Here is a 26,615-nt window from a genome sequence, read left to right as displayed (position 1 = left end):
CGATGTTAGTTTCAATATTGATCTTTATTCAACTAAAAAATATTAAAATCCTAGAATATTTGTGCGAATCAATCAATCAATCAATTATGAATTAATATCGCAAGAGCAGCAATAACAGCTCTTTATATTCAGGAAGACTACTGTTCCTCCTTCTCAATATTATAGAAATGTGGCCAGGCCTGTATCTCCTCATACAACCTTCGGCCTGGACTTTCCGTTGAGTTGCATTGGCAGTGACAGATAAGTCGATAATCGGATGCAATGTGGCCATCCTCAACACCGCGCGCCAACAGATTGCGGCACATGTTCAAAGCATCCGTCGTGGGTAATTCTCGCATGAAGCAACCGATGAAACTGATGCCCAGTGCGATCTTGTTGTATCCCAGTGTGTGCGCTCCAACCGTACGCCAGCCGCGTCCCTCGTAGATGTTGCCATCACAACCAATTAGAAAATTATAAGCAATGTCATTCCATCTCCGTGATTCGATGTGAAAGCACTGAAAATGTGATCAAATTATTTAATGTGACTTAACGTTAAATTGCTCTAATATCCGTAGTGTTAAAAATATATGGATAAAACAATGTTTAGGCCTAAGAGCTCGTGCATACCATAGCTAAAAGTGTTGCCGAAAGCGGAGCCGAACTAAAGAAGCTTTCAAAATTTATATCTGAGTTTTTTAAGCCGGCATCAGCTTGGCTGTTTGCACACACTTTCGACTGAGTGGAAAGATTATCTGATAGCTATAAGTCCATTTGTTTCAATTAAATTGTTATTTGAGTTTAAAAACTATCTCAACGAAATTTGCATATACTTTTCTTTTCTGGCTTTGACAATCATTTGTAGGAATCGGGCGGATCGGACGTCTGTATCTACATACATAGTGGTGCTCATAGACTTAAGCCACAAGAATTAAACCAAGAATTTAAACGAAAGTCAAGAAAATTTTATATTTTACAGCTCCAGTATGCGGCGAAACAGCGATGATCGAAGCGCAACCATGTTTAACGGTCTTTGTGTATTTTGGATTTAATTATTTGTTGGGAGGACGTCGTACATATAGTTTACCATCACTTCTAAAGACATTAAACTTGGATTTTTCGATCCAAACAAAAATTTTTTCAAAATTGGGACCTTTGTGAATATGCTCTGTGGCGAATTGAAGGCGCTTTTTATAATTCTTGATGGACAGAAATGCGCTTAGGTCCCCTGGTGAAGATTCAAGGCATTATGAACGCCGAAATGTAGAGACATTCTGTGTAGAAATTTATCTAGAGAATATACCGATAATTTGCCACTTGCCTGGATATTTCAACAGGACAACGACCCGATACAATGCTGCAGGATAGTCAAATCGTGGCTTAACCAAGAGGGAATCAATGTTTTGCAATGTCCACCGCAGAGTCCCGACCTGAACCGTATAGAGAACTTGTGGGGAATTCTAAACCAAGTCGTTGCCCAAAAAACCAGCAATTAAAAATATTTGTGCCGAATTTCACAGGAACAATGGAAGAAAATCACCCCTCAACAGTGCGCACGTCTTGTAGATTCAATATGAAATACCAATACCAAAAATGGATGTGTGTAACGTCCAGAAGGAATCGTTTCCCACCCCATACAGTATATATAATCTTGATCAGCATTAATAGCCGAGTCGATTGATTGTCCGTCCCTATTAGCGCATAGTTCTCAAAGACTATAAGAGCTAGAGCAACGAAATTTTATATCCGGATTTCTGTGATATGTCACTGTTACAAGTGTATTTCAAAACTTTGCCCCGCCCACATTCGCCCCCACAAAGGGCGAAAATCTGTGGCATCCACAATTTCAAAGATACGAGAAAACCAAAAACGCAGAATCTCAGAGAATGATAATATCTTCTAGACTGCAGAATCTGAATTGCATCGTATCATTATTATAGCCAGAATCAAGAAAACAAATTCATTCTTTCTCGCCCTGTCTCTCTCTAACACACAGGTTTAATGGTCGGTTTTGCCTATTGCAATATATGAGTTCAAGGTTCTCAGAGACTATAAAAGCTAGAGCAACCAAATTTGGTATCCGCACTCCTGTGATATCGGACCTTGACATTTTTGTGTCAAAATTTCGCCACACCCCTTTCCGCCCCCACAAAGGACGAAAATCTGTTGCATCCACAATATTGCAGATTCGAGAAAACTAAAAACGCACAATCATAGAGAATGACCGTATCTATGAGATTGCTGAATCTGGATCAGATCGGATCATTTTTATAGCCAAAAGGAACAAATCTATTTGCAGTGGCTACGCAGCGCCCGTCGTCAAGCTCAGACTGATTTTCTTTCTCTCTCGCACGCACTCTTTGTCGTGTCGTTTCATATTAGCGGCGTCTGCCGGAGGAGAGCCATACTGACTAAGTATCGGGTATAAATGTAGAGTTGCGGTCACCGCAGCAACTCACAACGTTCTCCCTGGCTTTCGTTTAAATTCTTGGTGTAGTTCTTGTGGCTTAAGTCTATGAGCACCAAAAAAAATTTTATTTTCGTTTCTAAATGGTTTTTTTTTTCTTTTCTAAAAGATGAGGGAATAGAAAAGTAAAAAAAAACCCATTCCCATATACTTTTGCCCCAATTTTATTTTATGCATTTATTTTAATAACAAAAAATGCATTACTTTTATGTTAAAACAGCAAAAGTTCATTATTTAGGAGTTTAATAGTCTTGTTATATCCGATACTTAAAATGAGTATAGGGGTATATTAGATTTTTGGGGAAAGTGGATGTGCTTAACGTCCAGAAGGAAGCGTTTTCGACCCCATAAAATATATATATTCTTGATCAGTATCAATAGCCGAATCGATAGAGCCATGTCTGTCTGCCCGTCGGTCCTGAGTTTTGCGTGCATTAAGCGGAAAAAACTACAACGGCCAAGGCTAAGCTTGATAAATAGCATGGGAACTTTACATCATCAACTTAACTTAGCAACTTAGCACGACCAGTTTAGATCTTTACACCCGAATAGATGTGACGGTGTAGGCCGATAGGAGATTGAAAGTGCGATAGATTGTAAAGGCCTGAATGATGAGAGATATGAGAAAGCTTTTCGCCATATGATCTTTTTTCGTTTTTGCATTTACAGTATTATTTGGACGTTGACATGCAATGACTGCATCTTTCAAGAGGCGATGCAGTTACTGCACCGTCAAGTGGCCCGTGTGACACCAGCAGAAGGCTGTTACGCGCGGATCCCAGGCAAAACGCAGCCCTCCTCCCGCCCAACCGACCGAGGGGCGCTGCCGCATGACGCGCGGTGCGTAGCCGAACCAAACGCGAACATGCAAGAAAGATAGCTATTAGACTAACATTCGAGGAAAATTAGTACTAAACTTACTAAGAAACTAAGCATGCAATCAAAGTACAAATACCACTACAGTTACTAATTAATAGAAAGGTGTGTAAGGATTAGTTATTTAATAAGAGGAAGAGAATTAGTGGTGGATATAATATGGTAGAGGGAATTATAATTCGAGCATAAGACCCTAAACGGTTCATGCAAGGAATAACTCGATCTACAAAGTGGAAGGAACAACGGTATAAAATTTCTAGTCAGTCTGATAGGAATCGTGAAGTTTATGCGGCTCAACAGATCAGGGCTGTCTATGTCACCCCCGATCAAGTTGTGCATAAATATCACACCAAGCATTTTTCTACGGTTAACTAAGGATGGGAGGTTTACTAATAGTAGTCTACTAGAGTAAGATGGGAGTCTTACACCCGCATCCCAGTTAAGGCCCCGCAGAGCAAAGAGTAAAAAGTTTTTCTGTACTGATTCTATACGGTCCTGGTGTACTTTGTACTGAGGGCACCATATACAGGAGCCGTATTCTAAGATCGGACGAACAAGCGAGGTATAGAGAGTCTTTGTTATATAGGGGTCGTCAAATTCCTTTGACCACCTTTTTATAAACCCAAGCACGCCCATGGCCTTATTTACCATGGTAGAAATGTGTTCGGAAAACTTTAACTTGGGGTCTAACATAACACCCAGATCATCCACCAGGGTAATTCTCTCAAGAGAACCACCAAATAGGGTGTAGGGAGCCAACAAAGGGCTAGAACGATTAAATGTCATAACTTTGCATTTCGAGGCATTAAGGTGTAAACAAGTTTGCACAACACCATGACTGAAAGCTATTGAGATCGGATTGCAAGCGAGAATGAAATGAAATGTCCTTGTACTGGACACAGAGTTTAACATCATCCGCATACATAAGTACTCGAGAGTATGTTAATACTGAAGGCAAGTCATTAATAAAGAGTGTGAAGAGTAAGGGGCCTAGATGGCTGCCCTGTGGTACTCCCGAAGAAACCTTTACTGGTAAAGAGAGGGAGTTTTTGAAGAGGACTCTTTGAGACCTAGAACAAAGATAGCTAGAAATCCATCTCAGGAGGTTGGGCGGAAACCCTAAAAGGTCAAGTTTATGTGCTAAACGGGAATGGTTTACAGAGTCGAATGCTTTACTAAAGTCGGTGTAAATAACATCCGTCTGTAAGTTACCTTGAAAGCCTTTAATAATGAAAGAGGTAAACTCTAACAAGTTCGTGGTGGCTGATCGCCGCCTTATAAATCCATGCTGAGTTGGAGATATACTTATAATACTGCAGAGATGTTGCAAGTGCGGAGTTAAAACCTTCTCAAACAATTTGGGAATAGCGGATAACTTTGCTATACCTCTATAATTTTTTGCATCAGACTTGCTATCTTTTTTATGGAGAGGAATTATAAACGCGAATGGAGAGGAGAGCTTCTTGAAATTTTTTATTAAGTCTTGATTTTAAGTTTTTTAGACTGGATAGCTCTTTGGTAAACCAAGGGGGTTTTCCAGATCTAATCGGACAAGAAAGCGGAACACAAGAATCAAAAAATGTGCCAAGAGCATTGTAAAAAATGTTTGTGCCTTTTGTGACATCAGTGCACAAGTACAAAGCGGACCAATCAAAATCCCTAATTAGGTTATTAAGCTTCGCAAACTCGGCTTTACGAAAGCAGCGGACACGTTCAGGTAGTCTACTCGACCGATCCAATACAGTTGGTCCTATATCTAGCGACACCTCGAAAGTAGGGTGGTAGGCGTCTTCAGGTAAAGTGAGCGAAAGAGCTCGGGTTAACAACACTATGGTCGGATCCGATACAAAGCATAGATCAAGCAATCGACCCAAGGAATTTTTCACATGATTGACTTGAGACAGGGACAGGTCAAGCAAGCCGTCAACAAAGTCATGTCGTGACATGGGCACTAAGATACTAGACTCGTTTACCGAAGACCAAACAGTTCCTGGCAAGTTGAAGTCACCAAGAACTATCATACGATCTTTATCAGATAGCGAGGAAGAAACAGCGGTTAAAGCGGACAAGTGCTGCTCATAAATTGAAATATCCGAAGAAGGTGGGATATACGAGCAAGTAATGAATATAGCGAAAGCGGGAAGAATCAGTTTTACACACAGGAATTCCAGCTCCTGTTGAACTTGGACTGTGAAGTGTTCTGACGTGAAGTAAGAGTCCACTGCAATTAGAACCCCTCCTGCACGTCGAGACGAACGGTCCTTTCTAAAAGTTGTGTACCGACCTGCCAAAACCTCGGAACTAAGAATGTCCGGCTTTAACCAGGTTTCAGTAAACACAATAACGTGGGAAGCAAATGCAACACTATCCCGGAAAAGAATGCTGAGCTTACTACGCAAGCCTCCTACATTCTGATAGGTTACTAAAAGAGAAGTTAGTTTTTTGGAAAGGTGGAAGCAAGACGGGAAGTTGAGGAAGAGGAAGTTGAGGTTGAGGGTGGCACACTGGAAAGATTTGGAAGGGATATGGGGGGCCTATTCTTCTTTTTAGCCTTAAACTCCTTCACCACCAAATGCTCCGGCCAAAATTTGGCGGAGCAAATGGTGTCAAATTGAGTTGGGGAGATGCTTATCTTAAACGAGGCTATCTCCCTGGCATAAGAGAAGTTAAATTTCTCCACCTTTAAACCCACGGCTTTTATTTTGCTTTGAATAAAAGCAATTACATCATTAGATGTGAGGTCAGGGGCCAGCCGTGAAACAAAAACTTGTCGTTTTGCTGGTATCTTATCTTTCGCGTTGCTTAACAGCAGCCCCATGCTGCTCTAGCGCTCTCCTCTTTCGTTCTCTCGCTTGCATTAGGGCATGGGCAATTCGGTCTGCCTGTCTTAGTTTGTCTCCAGCTGCTCTTCATTTGTTCTTGTCGCAATCAGACTTACTTTCTATCGTCATGCACATACATGCATATATTCGGTCTTGAAATTTTAAAAATATGAATTGAACTCTATATACCTCATTACACAAGTACTTTTTACCGTTTTCGGAGAATATATCCCAATAAACTATATAAAGCGAAACAACAGTGACTTCGTATTAATTTAAATTCAACAGCTAGTGGAAAAGATATATAGGATGTATCGCGATCGCGCTTGCATATACAATACAACACACATTACTGTCAGCTTGCAGTTCATAGTCTTTTCCGTCTATCACGCGTGTTGCTCCTTTCGGTCAACCTTCCGCTAATAACGTTTGATTCGCGTGGTACTCTTTGCGATCATATTCTCGCCAGAAACGTTTGCTAACTCTGTTGTGGCTATGGAGAAGGATGATGGAAAGGACATTGCAGTGACCGTTGCTAAGAACATGGCAAATTTTCGGAGAATGAAACTACCGTCAATATTTAAAATATTGAAAAGGTTGAAGGCTGCTCGTTTTAATACTATAGAAGACCGAGAAACTGCAGGGCACATTTAAAAACCTGCACAGCGAGTCCGAGGAGTTGGACTTACTGGGATAACTTTGTTTATCTTTTCATGACGCTGAACGCTTCGGTTCGACGTTAAATCGCTAGTCATTTCCCTCACCTGCTTCTTTCTTATGAGGTTTCTGCGGGAGTTATTATTGCTAATATTGTTGGTTACCAGCTGCCAGTCTGCCTCATGTTTGCTTTGCATGCTGCCTGTTGATACAGAAATTCATCTCCGTGACGTGGACATAGATGTCTCGGAATCTGGCTGTCACTCTCAGGAAGACTTCTCAGGAAACTCAACTGGACTTTCATCTAAAGATAATTCCAATTGAGGCACCTAAACGAGCCTGCTGTGCTTGATGGAGCTCCGGCAGATTAAAAGGAATCTTATTAGAAGTTGGACAATGGCAGAGATCACCCCATACCGTTGGAACCAGCTTCGGAATCGACTACTCATTCTCCTATATTCTTGTTTTCGAACAATCATCACCTCGCTCTGCAGGCGATCAGTTCCTGGCAAATCAACACTTCGTTGATTTTTGCTGGCTGTCATCCAATCATCCTACTTAGGAAGCATCCAGCATTCACCACCAACTTTTCATCAATGCTCATAAGCAGAATCTTCGCGGTGGACCTCGAGCTTTTCCATCCCAATATTAGTCTATTGAAGAAATGGACGAAAAACTACTATCGTACCACTGAACACTCAGTTCGTCGATTGGATGCGCTGAGGAAGCTTTTTGTCCACATATTGCCCTTGACTACGAGTATTGATACACTTTTATTTTGAATTACAGAGAGCCCTAAAGATCTGGATGTGCTATTTCGAGCGCATTTGAACGGCGGCCCTTTTTCTTAGCCTAACGTTACCAGGTTGAGCTTCTATTGATCATATTTCAGGCAATGCGTCGATTACTTGCAGCATATCTAATGGTCGCGATGGAAAGATTGCATGTCGCTACAGCGCTCAATATTTAAATTAATTTCTGATTTTTATAATAAAAGGCGTAAATATGAATCGTAAAACACAAATATATATCACATATTGATAGACACCTCCCTGTTCAAAAGATATTTGCATTTTTATTTAAGCGAGGGGGAACATTGTGAGTGGCTGCTACGGCTGCGACACTACATTTATACCCGATACTCAAGTCAGTATGGCTCCTCTCCGCCAGAAGGCTCACACATTGTACTACGAAGAGAGTGTGAGAGAGATAGAATAAGTAAGCGCGTTGCTGGGTTTGCGTAGCAACTGAAAATTTATTTATTTTTTCTTGCTATAATAATGATTTTCTCGTATCATCAAAATTGTAGATGCTACAGATTTTCGTCCTTTGTGGGCGCGAAATTTTTAAATATACTTGTAACAGTAAGATCTAACAGGAACGTGGATACCGAATGTGGTTGTTTGGCCCTCATAGTCTCTAAGATCTAGGTGCTCGTAGGGACGGACAGACAAACATGGCTCCATCGACTCGGCTATTGATGCGGATCAAGAATATATGTACTTTATATAGTCGGAAACGCTTCCTTCTGGGCGTTACACACATATACTTCTCCCACAAATCTAATATACCCCTATAGTCTTTTTAACAACAAGACAAGGTGCAGAATCGTCCTGAAAAATGGGATCTTTTTTCTCACGAACTGATTCCATACTGGGCACAACTCCACTTACGGTGGCAATGCAACAATTTTCGGAATAGCGCTCCCCTCCTCTGGGGCGTACTATGCGGGAAACATCGCACAGTGGGTGAAACGGTGAATAAAAGTCAAATTTGAAATATAAAAAACTTCACTTTTTTTTGTTGGATTCGATTACCAACATACTATTTAGGCTTTCGATATTTTTCATGGAGTGAAGCTTTTGAAATTCACCTGGATTCAACTTCATTCTTTTTTTATTTGTGAATGTAATTAATTGTCTTTGTATTTTTTGTGGATTAGAATAGACCAGCAGACTCAGAATAATAAAGAAAAATTATTTGCAATATTCATATTTTAAATTGAAATAATATTATTATATTTGTACTGTCATCAAAGAATACATCAGATTTAAAAAAAATATATTTTTCAAAAAATTCCGTACATTATTATCATTTTCTGTCTCCGCCGTCAACCGGGGTAGTGCCATACTGACTAAGTATCGGGTATAATAGTGGAGATGCGGTCGCAGCAGCAACTCACAACGTTTCCCCTCTTTTTTTTGTGTATATATAAATGCGAGCAAATTTACTGGTCAGAGCAATTGTAGATAGCGAAAATTTAGGGGAATTCCATATTTGTGAATTTAAGGGGATTACATTTTTGCAATAGAAATTTGTTAGTATTTTGTAAACTATCAATGCAATCAGACGTGTTTGGTAAAGACATTTTTTTATACGCAAATTAGTTTTTTCAACGTTTCTTAATTTTTTCCCTAATTTTAATAGGTTGTAGAGACAAGGAACCAATCACTTAATTTTTCATACGATCAATGTCTTTTTTAAACAGTTTTTTAACATGGTTTTTTTACACGGTTTTTTCAGGAATCAATCTACCGTGTAAAAACTGAATTGCCTTTTTTATTGAATCCTTAAAAAAAACTCAGAGATACATATGTACATATGTATATACAAATATATAGCTGGTTTTGTAGAAACAGTTCAAAATATAATTTAATTAAATTTTAAATTTAAATTTGTATACTACAAATTGAAAATAATTTTTAATTTAAAAATTGCAAAATGATTTTTAGTTATAATTTGTAATTCTTTTTTTTCATACACTTAAGACACTTTATTCGACTTTGATTTTTAAAACTCAGGTTTTTTTCGTGATCTCTGCTTAGAACTCACCTGCATGTCACGGATAAGTCGCACATTTATGGCGCGCTTCTCGGAACTCTCGGTTGCCGTGTGTACTGTTAGGAATATATTAAAGTAAAAACAAGTAAGGTAGCTATCTTCGGCGTATCGAAGTTTATACATATATTTACAATAGAAGGTAAATTATTTCCTTACTATAGTAGCTACATAAGTACATACATAAACCGTCAGCTTTGTTATTATATTATTAGAATATTAGCATATTCTTTTACGACGATTAGCAACTTCAGAAACTCATAAATTTTTTGGTAAGTGTTTGCTTATAGTCTCGCATAAGTTTAACAGCACGTTCGGCTGTATTATATTCGGCGATGCAATTACTGCACCGTCAAGTGGCCGGAATTGTGAAAGGGTCTTCAAATTCCTTTGATCACCTCTTTATAAACCCAAGCACGCCCATGGCTTTATTTACCATGGTAGAAATGTGTTCAGAAAACTTAAGCTTGGCGTCTAATATAACACTTGCATAACTTTGCACTTCGATGTATTAAGGTGTAACAAGTTTGCACAACATCATGACTGAACGTTATTGAGATCGGATTGTAAGCGAGAATGAAATGAAATGTCCTTATAATGGACACAGAGTTTAACATCCGCATACTTAAGTACTCGAGAGTATGTTAATAGCTAGAAATCCATATCAGGAGGTTGGACGGAAACCCTTAAAGGTCAAGTTTATGTGCTAAACGGGAATGGTTTACAGAGTCGAATGCTTTACTAAAGTCGGTGTAAATAACATCCGTCTCTAAGTTATCTTGAAATCCTTTAATAAAAGAGGTAAATTCTAAGAAGTTAGTGGTGCTTGATCGCCGCCTTATAAATCCATGCTGAGTTGGAGATATACTTATAATACTGCAGAGATGTTGCAAGTGCGGAGTTAAAACCTTCTCAAACATTTTAGGAATAGCGGATAACTTTGCTATACCTTTATAATTTTTTGCATCAGACTTGCTACCTTTTTTATGGAGAGGAAATACAAACGATTCCTTCCAGATCTTGGGGAAGCAAGAAGAATCAATGGACACGGTGAATAGTTTAAGCAAGGGTCCACACAGAGCCTCGGCGCAGTACCTGAGTACAAAACCTGGAACCCCGTCTGGACCCGGTGAAAACACCGGCTTAACTAGTCGAAGATCATGAAGTAAAGAAAATTCATTTAACAAGGGACTGAAAATGCCGTTCGACCTCGGTAAACCGTATGGGTACGGATGACCATAGTAGCTTTCCTCAGAATAGGTTGTTTGGAAAAATTGGTCGAAAAGATCGGCAATTGCCTGATCATTATTTGCCGTCGTATTACGAAATGATAGCGAGGATGGGTGTACTTTTTACTAAGCTGTAAAACTGTTTTGGGTCCTGTGTAAAACTTATCTTGCATCGAGATAGGTAGTTCTTATAGCATTGAGCATGGAGAACTGAAAAATTTGACCGAGCTATTATATAGCGAGATTGAGAAGTAGGACCAACTTATTAAAATTTTTTATAAAATCTTGATTTTAAGTTCTTTAGACTGCATAACTCTTTGGTAAACCAAGGGGGTTTTCCAGATCTAATCGGACAAGAAAGCGAGACACAAGAATCAAAAATGTGCCAAGATGTGCAATCAGTGCACAAGTATAAAGCGGACCAATCAAAATCCCTAATGAGGTTATTAAGCTTCGCAAACTCGGCTTTTCGAAAGCAGTGGAAACGTTCAGGTAGCCTACTCTACCGATCCAATACAGTTGGTCCTTTATCTAGGGACACTTCGAAAGTAGGATGGTAGACGTCTTCAGGTATAGTGAGCGGAAGGGCTCGGGTTAACAACACTAAGGTCGGATCCAATACAAAGCACAGATCAAGCAATCGACCCAAGGAATTTTTCACATGATTGACTTGAGACAGGGACAGGTCAAGCAAGCCGTCAACAAAGTCATGTCGTGACATGGGCACTAAGATACTAGACTCGTTTACCGAAGACCAAACAGTTCCTGGCAAGTTGAAGACACCAAGAACCATCATATGATCTTTATCTGATAGCGTGGAAGAAACAGCGGTTAAAGCGGACTAGTGCTGCTCATAAATTGAGTTTTCCGAAGAAAGTCGAATATACGAGCATGTAATGAATATAGCGAAAGCGGGAAGAATCAGTTTTACACACAGGAATTCCAGTTCTTGTTGAACCTGGACTGTAAAGTGTTCCGACGTGAAGTTAGAGTCCACTGCAATCAGAGCCCCTCCTGCACGTCGAGACGAACGGTTTTTTCTAAAAGTTGTGTACCGACCTGCCAAAACCTCGGAACTAAGAATGTCCGGCACTAACCAGATTTCAGTAAACAAAATCATTTGGGAAGCAAATGCAACACTAACCCGGAAGAGAATGTTGAGCTTACCACGTAAGTTTCTAACATTCTGATAGGGTACTAAGAGGTTATTAAGAGAAGTTAATTTTTTGGAAGGGTGGAAGGGTGTCACAAAATTAGATAGTCTCTTTGTAAGAAAAAAAAGAAAATAATTTTGTTTAAAAATTTGGAGTTCTGTAGAAGTTCCGACATCATCGTAGTTAACTCAAAGTGTCAAGAGTTGCCTTGCCATTTCTCGTTTCTGCATGAAATTAACTTTATCGTCAAACAATGCAAGTGCGATATTTTCATCAGATAAACATCACAAATGGCTGCAAGTCCTTTTTAAAACGACGTTTGCAATTTTCGGATCAAATTCTTTATAGTTGTACATTTCGCATATAAATTGAAAGTGCAGATTTAAAGCTTCAACAGCTAATGTTGACCGAAACCAATAATTTATGTAAGAACGCACTATAAAAATAGAAACGTCGCGCAAGTATTTTTCTTTTCGAGTTGTCAACTCGCCTTATACATCCAGCGAGGATGGTGCATTGGTTCAGGGAGTCGGAAAAATGACCTTTCGTAACCAATCCTAAAAAAAAGTTGAGTTAACTCTAACAATTCTACGTAATCAGTACGCGTGTAAGTTTTCTCAATTCAACTTAGCAGAAGTTAATGTAAATGCTGTGCAACGTACTCATGAGTCACACCAAACTTAAACTTGATTTGTTCAATAGTCTTCCAGGAATCATTAAATCTGGCAAAGAGTGCAACGTTTGTACCTGATGTAGCTTCGGCACATGACTCAAATGCTGCCCGCAAATGTATTTCACTGGTGTGATGTCTGCATGGGAGGTATAAGAGTCTTTTGTCTAATAGTTTCTTTAGGAGGAATGTAGCGCCGTTAAGTTGTCCAGAGCCGAAAACAGTTGTATCAAAACAGGCCTTTTTAATTTGATCAACTACTCCCAATTTCATTCCCATTCCGAATGCATTTGTTGGGGTAGACGAGGGTGGCAATTTTATATTTTAATACTCTGCATGTGTAATTGCACATTAGTCTGAAAAGTTGAATGTTAACTATTTATTGTTGGCTTAAATATTAACAAGTCGAGCTGAAATTTTAATATTCTAAATCAGGAAAAAACTCAATCCGATCAGAGCGATATATAGTATAGCTGGCATAGGTACCATAGGCCAAATATCGTATTTTTTAACTTTGAAGTACATTCGCAACAAATTTTCTGATTTACTCTTGAAAACGCTAAAAAATGGTGCTCCTTTGGTGATCGTCGAAATTAAAAGGAATGGGATTTTTACAACAAAACGTATCTGAATTGCAAAAGAAAAACGAGGGGGAACGTCGTGAGTTGCTGCGGAGACCGCAACTCTACATTTATACCCGATACATAGTCAACAATGTGTGCGTGCGGGAGAGACAGAAAACGTGTCTGAACATGTCGTCGGGCGCTGCGTAGCAACTGCAAATTAATTTGTTCCTTTTGGCTATAAAAATGATCCGATCTGATTCAGATTCAGCAATCTCATAGATACGGTCATTCTCTATGATTTTGCGTTTTTAGTTTTCTCGTATCTTCAATATTGTGGATACCACAGGGGGTGGCGCGAAATTTGTAGATATACGTTTTATAGTGAGATCTAACAGGAGTGAGGATACCAAATTTGGTTAGTCTAGCCTTAATAGTCTCTGAGATTTGTGGATGCCCCAGATTTTTACCCTATCTATATTAGTAAAAAAAAAATCGACGGCAACTAACTGCATCGGAAAAAGTTCTGTCTTTGGTGCTTTTCGTTTAGAATACGCTGCCCGCCTTGTTCCGGTAATGATGAAATTATACAAGGTCATGGATTCCCTCTCTTTCGGGACTTCTTTTGCGCTCAGCGCTTTAACGCCATGTTTGATACGAAAGAGAAGACGGAGAAAGATATATAGGAGATGTTTTGTTTTTTTTGCTGTACTCTTAGCTTCATTGTGCTGCTGTAAAGTTTGTAAAACTTCCGAGGTCATAATTTCATTCAGACTCCGCTGCCTATTCTCTTGTGTGTCTAAAGCTAAGTGTCAGCTTGACAATATTTTGTCGACCAAATCAGAGATGTTATTCGTATGGAAACGATAAAAAAATCATTCCTCTTTTTTGATCCATCAAATATTTCGCGGATCCGCGAAAAATACCGATAATGATACTGAAATGCAACCGATCTTATATACTGTGCACGAGTGATGTATAGAAATATTCTATCTTTCGATGACCAATAGGCATGGCAGGCACAATAAAAATGGAAAGAAGCAATCGATCAAGTGCCAGCCGAATAGAAAAATGCAATAATGAAGACAAATTGAATCCAATCACGGCAATTTATGGATATTTAGCCAGGCTCCGGTTTTTACTTTCACAAAAGTTTTCTGATTTACTTTTGAAATCACATAAATTGGTGGTCTCTTTTTCACATTCCGCAAGATTTCTGTTTTAAAAACGAAAACATTTTCCTTGACGAAATGAAAATTAAACGGCTTTTTATAAAACTAAACGAATCTTAATTGCAAAAGGAAAAAATAGATGACCTTTGATGCATTAACATAAACTTGAAACCATTACCAGGGCAATTTTGCCTTTATAAATAAATAATTTTAGCTTAACCCGACCTCAAATTTGGGTCGGAAAAATTTGGTCACGACAAAAACATTTTTCGGATTCATGCAAACATCTGACGCAAGACATACATTTTTGCGCATAGCAGCACAAATGTGTTCGTAACAGCACAGACTGGGCTTGTAACATATTCGTAACAGTTCATCTGGGTAAGGACAGCTGTTTCCCGCCATATTTAATTCAAAATGTGGGTGCAACAAATTCATTTTTTGACAATTAGCAATATAATATAACAAACTGGGAAAAGTTTAAAAAGACCGTTACTTCGAAGCTCGCGAGTCCGGGCACAGTGAAATCCGCGGAGGACATAGACAGGTCTCTAGAGACCCTATCCAACGCGTTACTGGACGCCTACCACACATCGTGCAAACCCTCGAGGACGAAGAAGAGGTCCAAGCCACTCTGGTGGAGCCAGAATCTCTCTCTTCAAAGGGACAACCTCAAGGCATTCTTTAAGATCGCCAAACAAGCGAACGAAGGTATCGTCTATGAGGAATACAGACTCCTACTCAGGAGCTACAAGAAGGAAATACGCAAAGCACAACGGAACTCGTGGAGGACCTTCTGCTCCAACATCGAGAAAGTACCAGAAACCGCACGGCTACGGAAGCTGATCTCTAGGCAGCCTACCATACAAAGCCAATTAAAGCTAGATGACGGACAGTGGACAGAGGGCAGTGATGAAGCCCTAACAGCACTAATGGAGGAACATTTCCCTGGTTGCACCGAGGTCGCTGATGCCAAAGAGCACCAGGACCTAGCAACCGAGGATCAACACCCCCCAGCGAATCCACGAAACCCCCACTAAGCGAATCCACTGGACTTGACTGCAGTGACTGCACCAGGACTTGAAAGTGCAAAGGCAGGAAAGTGCAGCCATGCGAGTCCCAAGGACTATAGACCGATAAGCCTTGCCTCCTTTATATTAAAAACACTAGAAAAGCTGCTGGACTTACACATCAGGAATGAGGTAGGGGGACTGATGTCAACCAATCAGCATGCCTATACTAAAGGGAAAACGGTGGAGACCGCACTACACTCGGTAGCTACTACCGAGAAACTACTACCATTGAGAAAGCCCTTCAAAATAAAAAGTATGCACTGGGAGTATTCGTGTACATCTCCGGAGCATTTAACAACGTGGCTACGAAAGCAATAACAAATTGCCTGGTAGCGACTAATACACACCCAGCAATCAACCTGTGGATAAGGAACCTCCTAGGTTGCAGACGGGTGCAATCAGAGTGGGGCACCGCTTCCATGGTGAAAGAGGCACACCCCAGGGTGGAGTCCTGTCGCCCCTCCTGTGGAATCTGGTGGTCGACGACCTCATTAAGAGATACGAAAGGAAGGCCCCAATAATAACAGCTTATGCGGACGACATAAGCATACTTATTACTGGTATATGTCTATCGACCCTCAGCTCCTTAATGGAACGTACACTCAGGGAGATACGCGAGTGGGCGGAAGAAGTAGGACTCAGTATCAACGCGGACAAGAAGGACCTCATCCTCTTTACCAAGAGGTACAAGGTACCGATATGGACCCCCCCGAAGATCAATCAAACTAGGCTAACCCCAAAAACACAAGTCAAATACCTGGGCACAGTACTGGATAGTAAACTGGCATGGAAACCCAATGTATTGGAAAGGGTGAAGAAGGCCACCATTGCGCTTTACGCATCCAAGAAGATGCTCAGCAGCACATGGGGCCTGTCTCCGGCTCTGATGCATTGGATTTACATCTCGGTGGTGCGACCAACTCTGCTGTATGGAGTCTTAGTGTGGTGGCAAGCTACTGGAAAGAAAACGTATCATAAGCTTATGGAAAGGACTCAGCGACAGGCTCTGCTCTGTATTACAGGGGCGCTGAGGTCAACCCCAACAAAAGCACTCGAAACCCTACTTGGAATCGTACCCCTAAACATCCACGCTCGTCTGACTGCACTAGAGGCAGCACAACGCCTCATCGCTTCAGGAAATATGTGGCCACAAGGATACGGGCATAGTTCAATTGGAAGGGAAATGACCACATCAACTGATTACATGACCCCCCAAATATGCCTCGACGTAAAAACAACCGCATCTTTGGGACCTGAAGACTGGAAAATCGGAAGAGACCAAACTGAGCACCTCAATATATATACGGACGGCTCCAAGATGGACGGAGGAGTAGGAGCTGTACAGACCCTGAGATAAGGCTGTCATATAAGCTACCGGACCATTGCAGCATATTCCAGGCAGAGGTTTTTGCCATCAGGAAAGCAGCAGAGGTCGCTCTTCTCACTGAAAGAGCACACGGTGCAGTCAACCTATTCGTCGATAGCCAAGCGGCGATAAGATCCATGCGGGCGTCCGCGGTCAGTTCCAGAAGTGTCTTGGCGAGCAGGGAGGCACTAGCTACCCTAAGCACGACAAAGTCACTGCGGATCTACTGGATTCCCAGCCACCAGGCAATGAAAGGAAACGAGACGGCGGACGTACTAGCTAAGGAAGGCGTCGGGCTGGCGAATACGAGAACCGAAAACGTGCCTGTCTCCCTTAGAACGCTGCAAAGCGGTCTAGAAAAGCAGGCCGGATCACAAACCGAAAGTAGGTGGAGGAGTACCACCGCCTGCAGAACCTCGAAAATCATGTGCAAGGACCACTACCTGCTGCACCTACCACGGAAGGACTGCAGATTATTAGTGGCAATATTAACGGGCCATTGTCTGGCTGCGGCGCATGCAACAAAGCTAGGCATCACAAACAGAGACAGTTGTAGGAAATGTGACGAACCTGGGGCAACCGAAACCCTGGAATATCTCATCTGCAACTGTCCTGCTCTCTTAAGGGCAAGGAGGAAGTACCTGGGCGCGCCAGTGCTGGCATCACTGGAAGATGCCTCCAAGAGGACGCCACAGCAACTACTGGCCTATGCGAAAAAAATCAAACATATCGATACCAAAAATGTGAGCACCGAAAAACGTAACGTTTTGGCTGAAAGCCCGGTACTTATTTTATTAATTTATAAGGAGATAAAAAACACGTTGGCTGCATTTTTGCCCCGCAGAATGGATTTATTCAATAGCGCTGTGCTTTGTGCGCTCAAAAATAACACATTCCTGCTTGCTTCCATACAAAATTTGAATTAAAAAAGTTAATGAAAGGTTTTTCTCCGGCTAGGGTCGGTATTCTCTAAATGGGTCCTGAGCGCACCATTATTTTGTTGGCAATGGAACATGTCGGGCTATCAGCAGTAGTTGATGGCGTCGCTGCCCGGGCAACCACCATGAAGATGACAATGTTTCAAAGAGATACAAAACAAACAAAAAACACAAATATAATGATTTTATATTACGCGGAATTGGCGGCTCTTTCTGTGGCGGAGGAGTACAACATTCGAAGAAAGCACCGTCAATATTGAATATGTTTTTATCTCCATATAGATTATATTTGTCTTCATTATTATTATTATACCCGATACTCAAAATGAGTATTGGGGTATATTAGATTTGTGGTAAAAAAGGATGTGTGTAACGTCCAGAAGGAATCGTTTCCGACCCCATAAAGTATATATATGCTTGATCAGCATCAATAGCCGAGTCGATTGAGCCCTGTCTGTCTGTCCGTCCGTCCGTCTGTCCGTCTGTCCGTCCCCTTCAGCGCCTAGTGCTCAAAGACTATAAGAGCTAGAGCAACGATGTTTTGGATCCAGACTTCTGTGATATGTCACTGCTACAAAAATATTTCAAAACTTCGCCCCGCCCACTTCCGCTCCCACAAAGGACGAAAATCTGTGGCATCCACAATTTTAAAGATATGAGAAAACCAAACGTAGAATTGTAGAGAATGACCATATCTTTAAGACTGCGGAATCTGTATTGGATCGTATTATTATTATAGCCAGCATCAAGAAAACAATTTCATTTTTTCTCGCCCTGTCTCTCTCTAACACACACGTAGCATAGGCGGCTTTGCTTAGAGTAAAACATTAGCGCCTAGATCTCAGAGACTGCAAAAGCTAGAGCAACCAAATTTGGTATCCACACTCCTAATATATCGGACCGAGACGAGTTTGTTTCAAAATTTCGCCACACACCCTTCCGCCCCCGCAAAGGACGAAAATCTGGGGATATTCAAAAATCTCAGAGACTATTAACGCTGGAGTAATCAAATTTGTTATCCGCACTCCTGTTAGATCTTACTATAAAACGTGTATCTCAAAATTTCGCCCCACCCCCTTCCGCCCACACAAAGGACGAAAATCTGTTGCATCCACAATATTGCACATTCGAGAAAACTAAAAACGCAGAATCATAGATAATGACCATATCTATCAGATTGCTGAATCTGGATCAGATCAGATCATTTTTATAGCCAATAGGAACAAATCAATTTGCAGTGGCTACGCAGCGCCCGACGTCACGCTCAAACTGATTTTCTGTCTCTCTCGCACGCACTCTTTGTCGTGTCGTTTAATATTAGCGGCGTCTGCCGGAGGAGAGCCATACTGACTTAGTATCAGGTATAACTGTAGAGTTGCGGTGTCCGCAGCAACTCACAACGTTCTCCCTCGTTTTTTTCTAGTCGGCTTTCCCATTTTTTCTCTATTTTAAATGTGACGAATGTTCAGCTACTGAATATAGATATTAAATACTCCATTATTCTAAATATAATATTTATAATATAAAGATATAATATTGGCCATATATATATATCTATATATATATATATATATATATATATGATGCTAATCATACTACCTACCGACCTCTATTTAAATTAGGTTTCCCGGGACAAGCGGGCTGTGCCTCGGGTGACCAACCCATTCCCGCCTACTCGTGGGAACAACTATGGAAAATTACTCTTATATAAAAAACAACAACATCGCAAAGGAGCTCGGTACGACTTCTAAAGTACCGGAGGGACAAGACCATCACTTTACATCAATGCCTGGGGAACCAGGTCCAAAGAAGACGGGAAACGAGATTCAGTTGGTTCACGGTCCTTTCAAGTCGGGGGACTCCAAGGGCGAACCGGTTACCGGGGTGGCTGCTAAGCAGAGCGTAATCGCGGCTGGTAAGCGCACCAAGACCGGATAACCCATTGGAGCCCCGGCGGTCCACGTCTTAGCACCACGAAGAGAAAAGCCGTCGTACCAGGACTGGCGACGAGCTGCTTTCATACTGGCCAACAAGGACCCCAACTACAGGTCGTTAGCCGAGGAGATCGAGCAGAGGCTATGGGCCGCCTATATCCTGCCGGACTTCCAGCCAGCCAAAGCCGGAATGGGCGCAGCCAAGACCCCTAATAAGCGGCAACGCTCAGCGGAGGATCCCGCTACTTAGCCAGGCCAAGCCCAGCACAGTAAGCCAAGCTTGTCAAAACGCAGCTCATGAACCGCTCGTTTGCTGAGGGGGCGACGGGCAAGACCCTAAACGGCGTCCTGAACAGGGACGAAAAGGACGGCCATGTCCCACGTGAGAAATGGCAACAGGTTTAGAACGAGCTCCAGGACAGATTCTTACAGGAACTGGAGAAGAATGGCGAACCATCGCCCAATTGTGAGGACACAGGGTGGTATCAAGGTAAGGTGAAAGCCATCGCCTGCTAAGGTGGTCGCTCTGCGGCCCTTTACATGAATGCGATGGCTGCTCTCAAGGAGGTATATCCAGGGGCCAAACTAGAGGCCGTGAAGTGGGAAGATGTCCCCAGTAGACGTAGGGCCAGAGCATGGGTCTCGGCAAAGCCTGCAGAGCTTGAGAGCCTCAGGTTACTGCAACCTTCCTACAGCCGATTGGAAGGTGGCCAAGGCGGAGGATGTCACAAGGCAGGGGCGCCAGATCATCCTCGTTCTGAATGACGAGTTCCTTGAGCGCCTCGCACAAATGGACGTAGTTGTGGACCATGGCTACAAGAAGATAACACCATATCCCCCTACAAGTCCGACTGTAAGTGCAGGCAAGCGGAGGTCGAGCCAGACCTGACGCTGCCGGAGATCCCGAAGGGGGAGGCTTCGAATGTGGAGGACAACCCGCCGTCCGATGCGGCGTCCGTGGGGTCGGACGACCTTTTGGACGGCCACGTTTCCGACGAGAGCGAACAAGCCAGAAGTCTTAGCTACATCGATGTCGGGGAGGAGCTGGATTCCTGTAAAAAAAAAATTATGGAGGTGAACCTCAGAAATGTCACTGACGCTCTTGCAGATAAACCTCCACCATTGTAAGGCTGCATGCGCTGCTCTACTGCTCCACCTAGCCAAGGGTGGAGCCGACCTAGTCCTCATTTAGGAGCCCTGGATCCTCGGAAACAGGGTCTCCGGTCTGAGGACTCCAGACTATAAGCTATACGTAGCTGAAACCGAAGGTAAAATTCGCACCTGCATTCTTGCAAAAAGAGGGTTGCACTTATTTTTGCTCCCAAATTTCAGCAATGAAGACTACACCTCAGTGAGCCTCGAAGGCCAGGAGCGCTTACAGCGGATCTGCTCCGTATACATGAGTCACGACCAACCCGTCCCCCCTACACACGCTCCCCTCCGGGCGCTTATCGCAGACTGTGAGGCCAAGGACATCGTCCTAATTGTGGGGTGGGACGCCATCTTTGTCGTGTTCTCCATGAGTCTCCACCTAAGAAGGAAATTCCCAAGAAGGCCACGGCTCATCTTGTTACAATTTTCACCGACGCTCGCAGTGAGGCGCTCGATAAATCCTGCCCCTCTGGCAAAACAAGGGCGGAAGAAACCTGCATGGTGGACTCTGATACTGGGGGAGCTCCGAAGCTCTCGAAGAACGCCGACCAGTGTTGGACAACGCCCAACAATGAGTCGCAAATCTTCTCCTTAAGACCCACTTCCCAGGTTGCGATGAAAATAGACCCAACTACTTCGCACCTCCTCCTGTTGCCTCAAATGCTATCCTGAACCTGCTAAGCAAGGAGAAAATTACCTGGGCGATCAATAGCTTTAAACCCTACAAGTCTGCGAGACCAGGTGGCATCCCTGATTCACGCTCGACAAAAAGACATTAATTGGCTCTAAGTGATTTAGGAGGGAGTCTTTTCCCACGGGTATATCCCTGACACCTAGCTTCAGATCAATATCGTTTTTGTTCCCAAGGCAGGCAAGCCCTTGCACACTCCCTTTAAGAATTTCAGACCCATAGGTTTGTCGTTTTTCGTTTTGAAGATTAGATGCTATAATGCAGGACGGTTAAGGCATCACTGGGGACGTCAACGTCCACCAGATTTGTCAGAAGAGGTACACCGCAGGGCGGAGTCCTCTCGCCCCTCCTATGGAATGTCGCAGTGAACGAGCTGCTGCGGAAGATAGAAGGGGGTGGTTGCCGCGTGGTCGCGTATGCGGAGGATGTTTCTATAGAATTCTTCGGTAAAGTACAAAGTTCCGGCACTGACTTAGCGAGAATGCTAAGTATCTTGGCCTAATCCTCGAAAGAAAGCTCGATCGGAAACTGATCATAGAGGATAGAGTAAAGCAGGCCACAGTGGCCCTCTATATGCAGGAAAGCAATCGGACTAAAATGGGCTATAAATGGCTATACACCGCCATCATACGACCAATCATGCTCTATGGAGTGGTAGTATGGTGGCCAGCCCTAGATAAAAGTACTTGTCTCAACAGACTCAGTAGAGTTCAACGAATGTCAGAGCTATGCATAACTAGTGGATAGTGTGTTCGCGGAGGTGGAGGCCATCAAAGAGGCCATTTCCATTGTCTCCAAACTACCCCTAGACACGCATTTAGTATGTGTCTTCTCGGGCAGCCAAGCAGCTATTGAAGCTGTAGACTCTATATCGTCAAACTCAGCGACTGTAAACGACTGCCTCAGTTCTATCCCCCCTCCCCGGCCACCGCCATAACCTAACCTACCTAACCTATATACTATATAATATATATATACATATATGTATATGTCGGACATGTATGAGAATGATGTAAAGAGAAATTTATAGCAATAAGAAAGAACAGAAACTATGTAGTAGTGTTCTATTATGCCTTTAATTCGCAGTTTTGCTGAGCGAGAGAGCGTCGTCCCAGCCGTGGTGCTGTTGTATTTGAGAAAGCGAGATCAAAAAGGAATTGCGGAAGGATAGCAATTGATTGTGACAATGCTGTGTCGGGTAATGTGTGAGCTGAGAGAGGCTCGTACAATAATATGCTCGGCAATTTCTGCATAGAATTGAAAAGAGAGAGAGACAACGCCACGTCTCGAGGCCTTAATTAAAATGCAAGAAGGAGAGCCCCCTGTCCCTCTGCCTCCGACAGATATGTATATATATTTAAAATATTATATTCCTGCGAAATCAATGATAATTTGTGCAACGTGGAACAGGGTAACGCACTGTTTTCAATAATGTTGATGAAAATGTCTATGAATGGTTATGATAGCTCGTTGATTACTTACAAATGACCACATATTTAACGGGACGCTGTAGTACTTCTGGCTCCTCCATGGGGCTTTGGGCCAGCCAGGAATGTCGGGGAATAATGGAACACAGCTCCTTTGGTATTTTGAACTCTGAAAATGATATATGTAACTACGCTGAAGTGTGGAACTTGAAAACAAAGTCTACTTTGACTGTTAATAAATACATCGGAGCAAACTCGCTCTTCCGATTCGTCCTTGCTAAGTAAATTTGGTTCAATGTCCGGAGTTGGAACCTCAGTGAGTGAAGTTTTTCGACGATCGTGTCGAGCTCGACTCAAGCTGTTGGCTATGATCTGTATGTTTCCATTGATGTTGGTCACATTTCCAATATGCACATTTGTGGAATTACTGATGTTAACATTTCCCACAGTTTGAATGCTGTTGATAGAGTTCATCAGGTCTCGTAGAGTGTCACTGATTTTGGAACGCTTGTTCGCTGAAGTTGGATGATTTTTGTCACATAATTATATTTCGAGTGTGCGTACATATGTACATATGTGCCGAACCATCATTATAGTTGCTAATTTGAGAATCTACTCACTGATGGAAGTGCCCAATGGCATCGTACTAATTTCCTCTCCTGCGTTTTCGTTGTCTTCGTCATCATCATCCTGGGTGTATTCGCTGTATTCATAATCCAGGCTGTCCACCACCGATGATTCGGCAATTGATTCTGCCTCATCCTCATCTGGAGCAGTCTGTGCTTCCAGCCATTCCCGAGTTCGTTCCTCACTTATTGACCTAACCGCTGTCGATATAGGTACGTTGGACATAGCTCTAAGTTTTCCTTGTTTGTCTGTTAAATATGCACGAGTGACGTTGCTTTTTATTTTATCAATACTATGCTATGTGTTACAAATATATACGCTTCCTCGATAAGTTTCGACAGACGACCCGTGTCCGTTTTGTATGATAAGATAAGGGCCCACCTGGCCCTGTACACCATTATGTGGTATGTAATAATTAAATGTCGCACATGGATGATAGAGGAATTCCTATGTGAGCAGGCTGTAACTAAAAATTGCATGATGTGTATGGATAAATATTTGTATCGTAAACTTATTCGGCAAATTACATTTGCCATAATAATGGTATTCTAGAAAGTACTTTTGCTCTGAAATTAATTAATTTTGAATTAATAATTTAAATGCTTACAGCTGTTTTACACAAAACGTAAGACATTTATGCTGAATATTTATTTGGCATAATATAGTTCGAGGTAAATCAAATACAGTGTATGCGTTCTTATAAACATGTACAAAAACCCCATGGGCATATTTAGCCAGGCTCCGATTTTCACTTTCACAAAAGTTTTCCGATATACTACTGAAGTCACATAAATTAATGCTCCCGTTTTCACAAGCCGCAAGATTTCTCAGTTATTAAAACGAAAACATTTTCCTCGTCGAAACGAAAAGTAAATGGCTTTTTATACAACGAAACGAATCCTTATCGCAAAAGATAAGAAAATAATATATATTTGGTTTAATGATGTATTATCATACATTTGACACCATTACCAGGGCAATATTTTTATAAATAACCTTTTTATCCCAACCTGAAATTTGGCTCTGAATTAATAGTTCACGATAACAACACTTTTCGTTTTCGTGCTAACGGTTATCGGAACATTGACAAAAAATGAATTTTCCCGCATAGTATCACATATTTGCACGTAACAGCACAGCATTTGTCTGCCCATCTCGACATCTTAGTGAGAGTACTTGTCATGCACTCACACGACTGCGGAAATTTACCGGAGAAGGCTATAGCAACATCTTCCGCATACGCCATCACGCGGCAGTTAGAGGTCCGTGGCGAGAGGACTCCGCCCTGCGGTGTTGCTCTGCTGAAAAATCTGGTGGATGTTAACGTCCTCAGTAATGCCTCAACCGTCCTGCATTGTAGCGTCTGATCGATTAGGATCACCGTCCGAGAGTCAACACCCAGGTCCATCAGTGCGACCGTGATGGCGGCCGGAAGGATGTTATTAAAAGCGCCTTCTATGTCGAGGAAGACTACCAGGGTGTACTCCTTGAAGTTAAGGGACGCTTCGATGATCGATATGATCGAGTGTAGGGCCATTTCGGTGGCATATTCCCTTCCGATAGGCATGCTGGGAGTCTGAGATCAGACTGGGCGGAATACACATACAGAAAACACGATAGACTAATGAAATCTTTTGGGGCAATGTGCGAGGGTTTGCCTGCCTTGGCAATAAAAATGACTTTGGTCTGAAGCTAGGTGCCAGGGATGCACCCGTGGGAGAAGAGAGAGTCTTCTCGAAAATTATTTTTAGCCAATTAATGGCTTTTTTGTCCCGCGTGAATCAGTTGGGCAGGGATAATGCCGTCTGGCCCCGCAGACTTGTATGGTTTAAAGCTTTTGATTGCCGAAGAAATGTTCTTCTGGCTTAGCAGGTTCAGGATGGGTTTGAGACGACAGAAAGAGGTGCGAAGTAGTTGGGTCTGTTTTCATCGCAGCCAGGGAAGTGGGTATTAAGGAGAACATTTAGCGACTCGTCGCTGGACGTAGTCCAAGACTGGCCGGCGTTCTTCAAGTAGCTCATGGTGGGTGTTGTGTTCGAGAGAACTCTGAGTTCTGAGTTGTTCTAGATTTCGCTACAGAATTTAAGCCAAGAGGTGCGTTTGGCTTTCCTAAGTTCTTTGTTGTAGGTTGACAGACTGGCTTTATACTCGGCCGAGTTTCGCTCAACGTTTTTAGCCTTAGCTTTATTGAAGAGTCTCCGTGAGGCTTTCCGGAGATTCCCCAGTCTCGGATTACACCATTCAGGTTTCTTCCGGCCTTTGTTATTGCCAGAGGGGCAGGCTTTATCGAGCGCCTTATTGCAGGCGTCGGTGAAGATCTGATTAAGACGAGTCGTGGCCTCTCTGGAAAACTCCTCCTCAGGTGGGGACTTAGAGAGAACACGACAGAGGTAGTCGGAGTACCGAGTCCAGTTTGACCGCCTGAGGTTCCGGAATTGAACTGGCTTCGGTAATGAGAAGGAGAATACAGTTTCCACGTACCTGTGGTCTGAGTAGGAGTGTTCTTCCAGGACCCTCCAGGATACAATGTTCCTCTGTATCTCATGAGAGGCAAGCGTGAGGCCCAGGACCTCCTCGCGGTTTTTAATAATGAAGGTGGGGTCACTACCCCGGCTAAATAAGACCATCTGAGTGGTCAAAAGGTAACTGAAAAGGTACTCACCCCTTTCGTTTGTGACTGTGCTTCCCACTGGCAGCGATGTGCGTTGGTGTCGTACTCACAAGTACGCCGATGTCCTTGGCCGCACAGTCTGCGATCAAAGCCGGTTGGCCATGACCAATGTATGCGGAGCAGATCCTCAGTGAGTGCTCCTGGCCTTCGAGGCTCACTGCGGAATGGTCTTCATTGCTGAAATTTAGGAGCAATAATAAGTGCAAATCTCTTCTTGCAAGAATGCAGGGCTCAGACCGGAGACCCTGTTTCCGAGGATCCAGGGCTCCTGAATGAGGACTATGTCGGCTGCACCCTTGGCCAGATGGA

At 42.5% G+C, this 26,615-nt stretch overlaps 1 protein-coding gene across 3 annotated transcripts; it reads right to left on the bottom strand.

The window, feature by feature from the left end:
• Positions 1-5: 5 nt before the first annotated feature.
• LOC117186230 (peptidoglycan-recognition protein LE) lies at positions 6-24,112 on the bottom strand. Of its 3 annotated transcripts, XM_033386669.1 has the most exons (5): positions 23,629-24,111; positions 23,233-23,523; positions 23,064-23,177; positions 9,634-9,698; positions 6-497 (listed from the first exon to the last, which is right to left on the bottom strand). In XM_033386669.1, exons 1-5 carry the CDS (start codon positions 23,858-23,860, stop codon positions 138-140), a joined length of 1,062 nt encoding a protein of 353 aa, XP_033242560.1. In that variant the 5' UTR covers positions 23,861-24,111; the 3' UTR covers positions 6-137. The 3 variants fall into 3 exon arrangements, with proteins under 3 accessions (XP_033242560.1, XP_033242561.1, XP_033242562.1); XM_033386670.1 differs by lacking the exon at positions 23,233-23,523 and having other exon boundaries at positions 23,629-24,112; XM_033386671.1 differs by lacking the exon at positions 9,634-9,698 and having other exon boundaries at positions 372-497.
• Positions 24,113-26,615: the final 2,503 nt, after the last annotated feature.

This window comes from Drosophila miranda, chromosome XR (assembly GCF_003369915.1).
Source record: "Drosophila miranda strain MSH22 chromosome XR, D.miranda_PacBio2.1, whole genome shotgun sequence".
Lineage (NCBI taxonomy): Eukaryota > Metazoa > Arthropoda > Insecta > Diptera > Drosophilidae > Drosophila > Drosophila miranda.
This window is presented reverse-complemented; position numbering and strand designations above follow the sequence as displayed.

Coding starts and splice junctions, on each gene's coding strand:
- LOC117186230 (XM_033386669.1), bottom strand. CDS start 23,860: ATGTCCAACGTACCTATATCGACAGCGGTTAGGTCAATAAGTGAGGAA. Junction 9,699..23,063: donor CGTTAAATATGTGGTCATTT/GTAAGTAATCAA, acceptor TATTCCTAACAG/TACACACGGCAACCGAGAGT. Junction 498..9,633: donor GACTTATCCGTGACATGCAG/GTGAGTTCTAAG, acceptor TCACATTTTCAG/TGCTTTCACATCGAATCACG.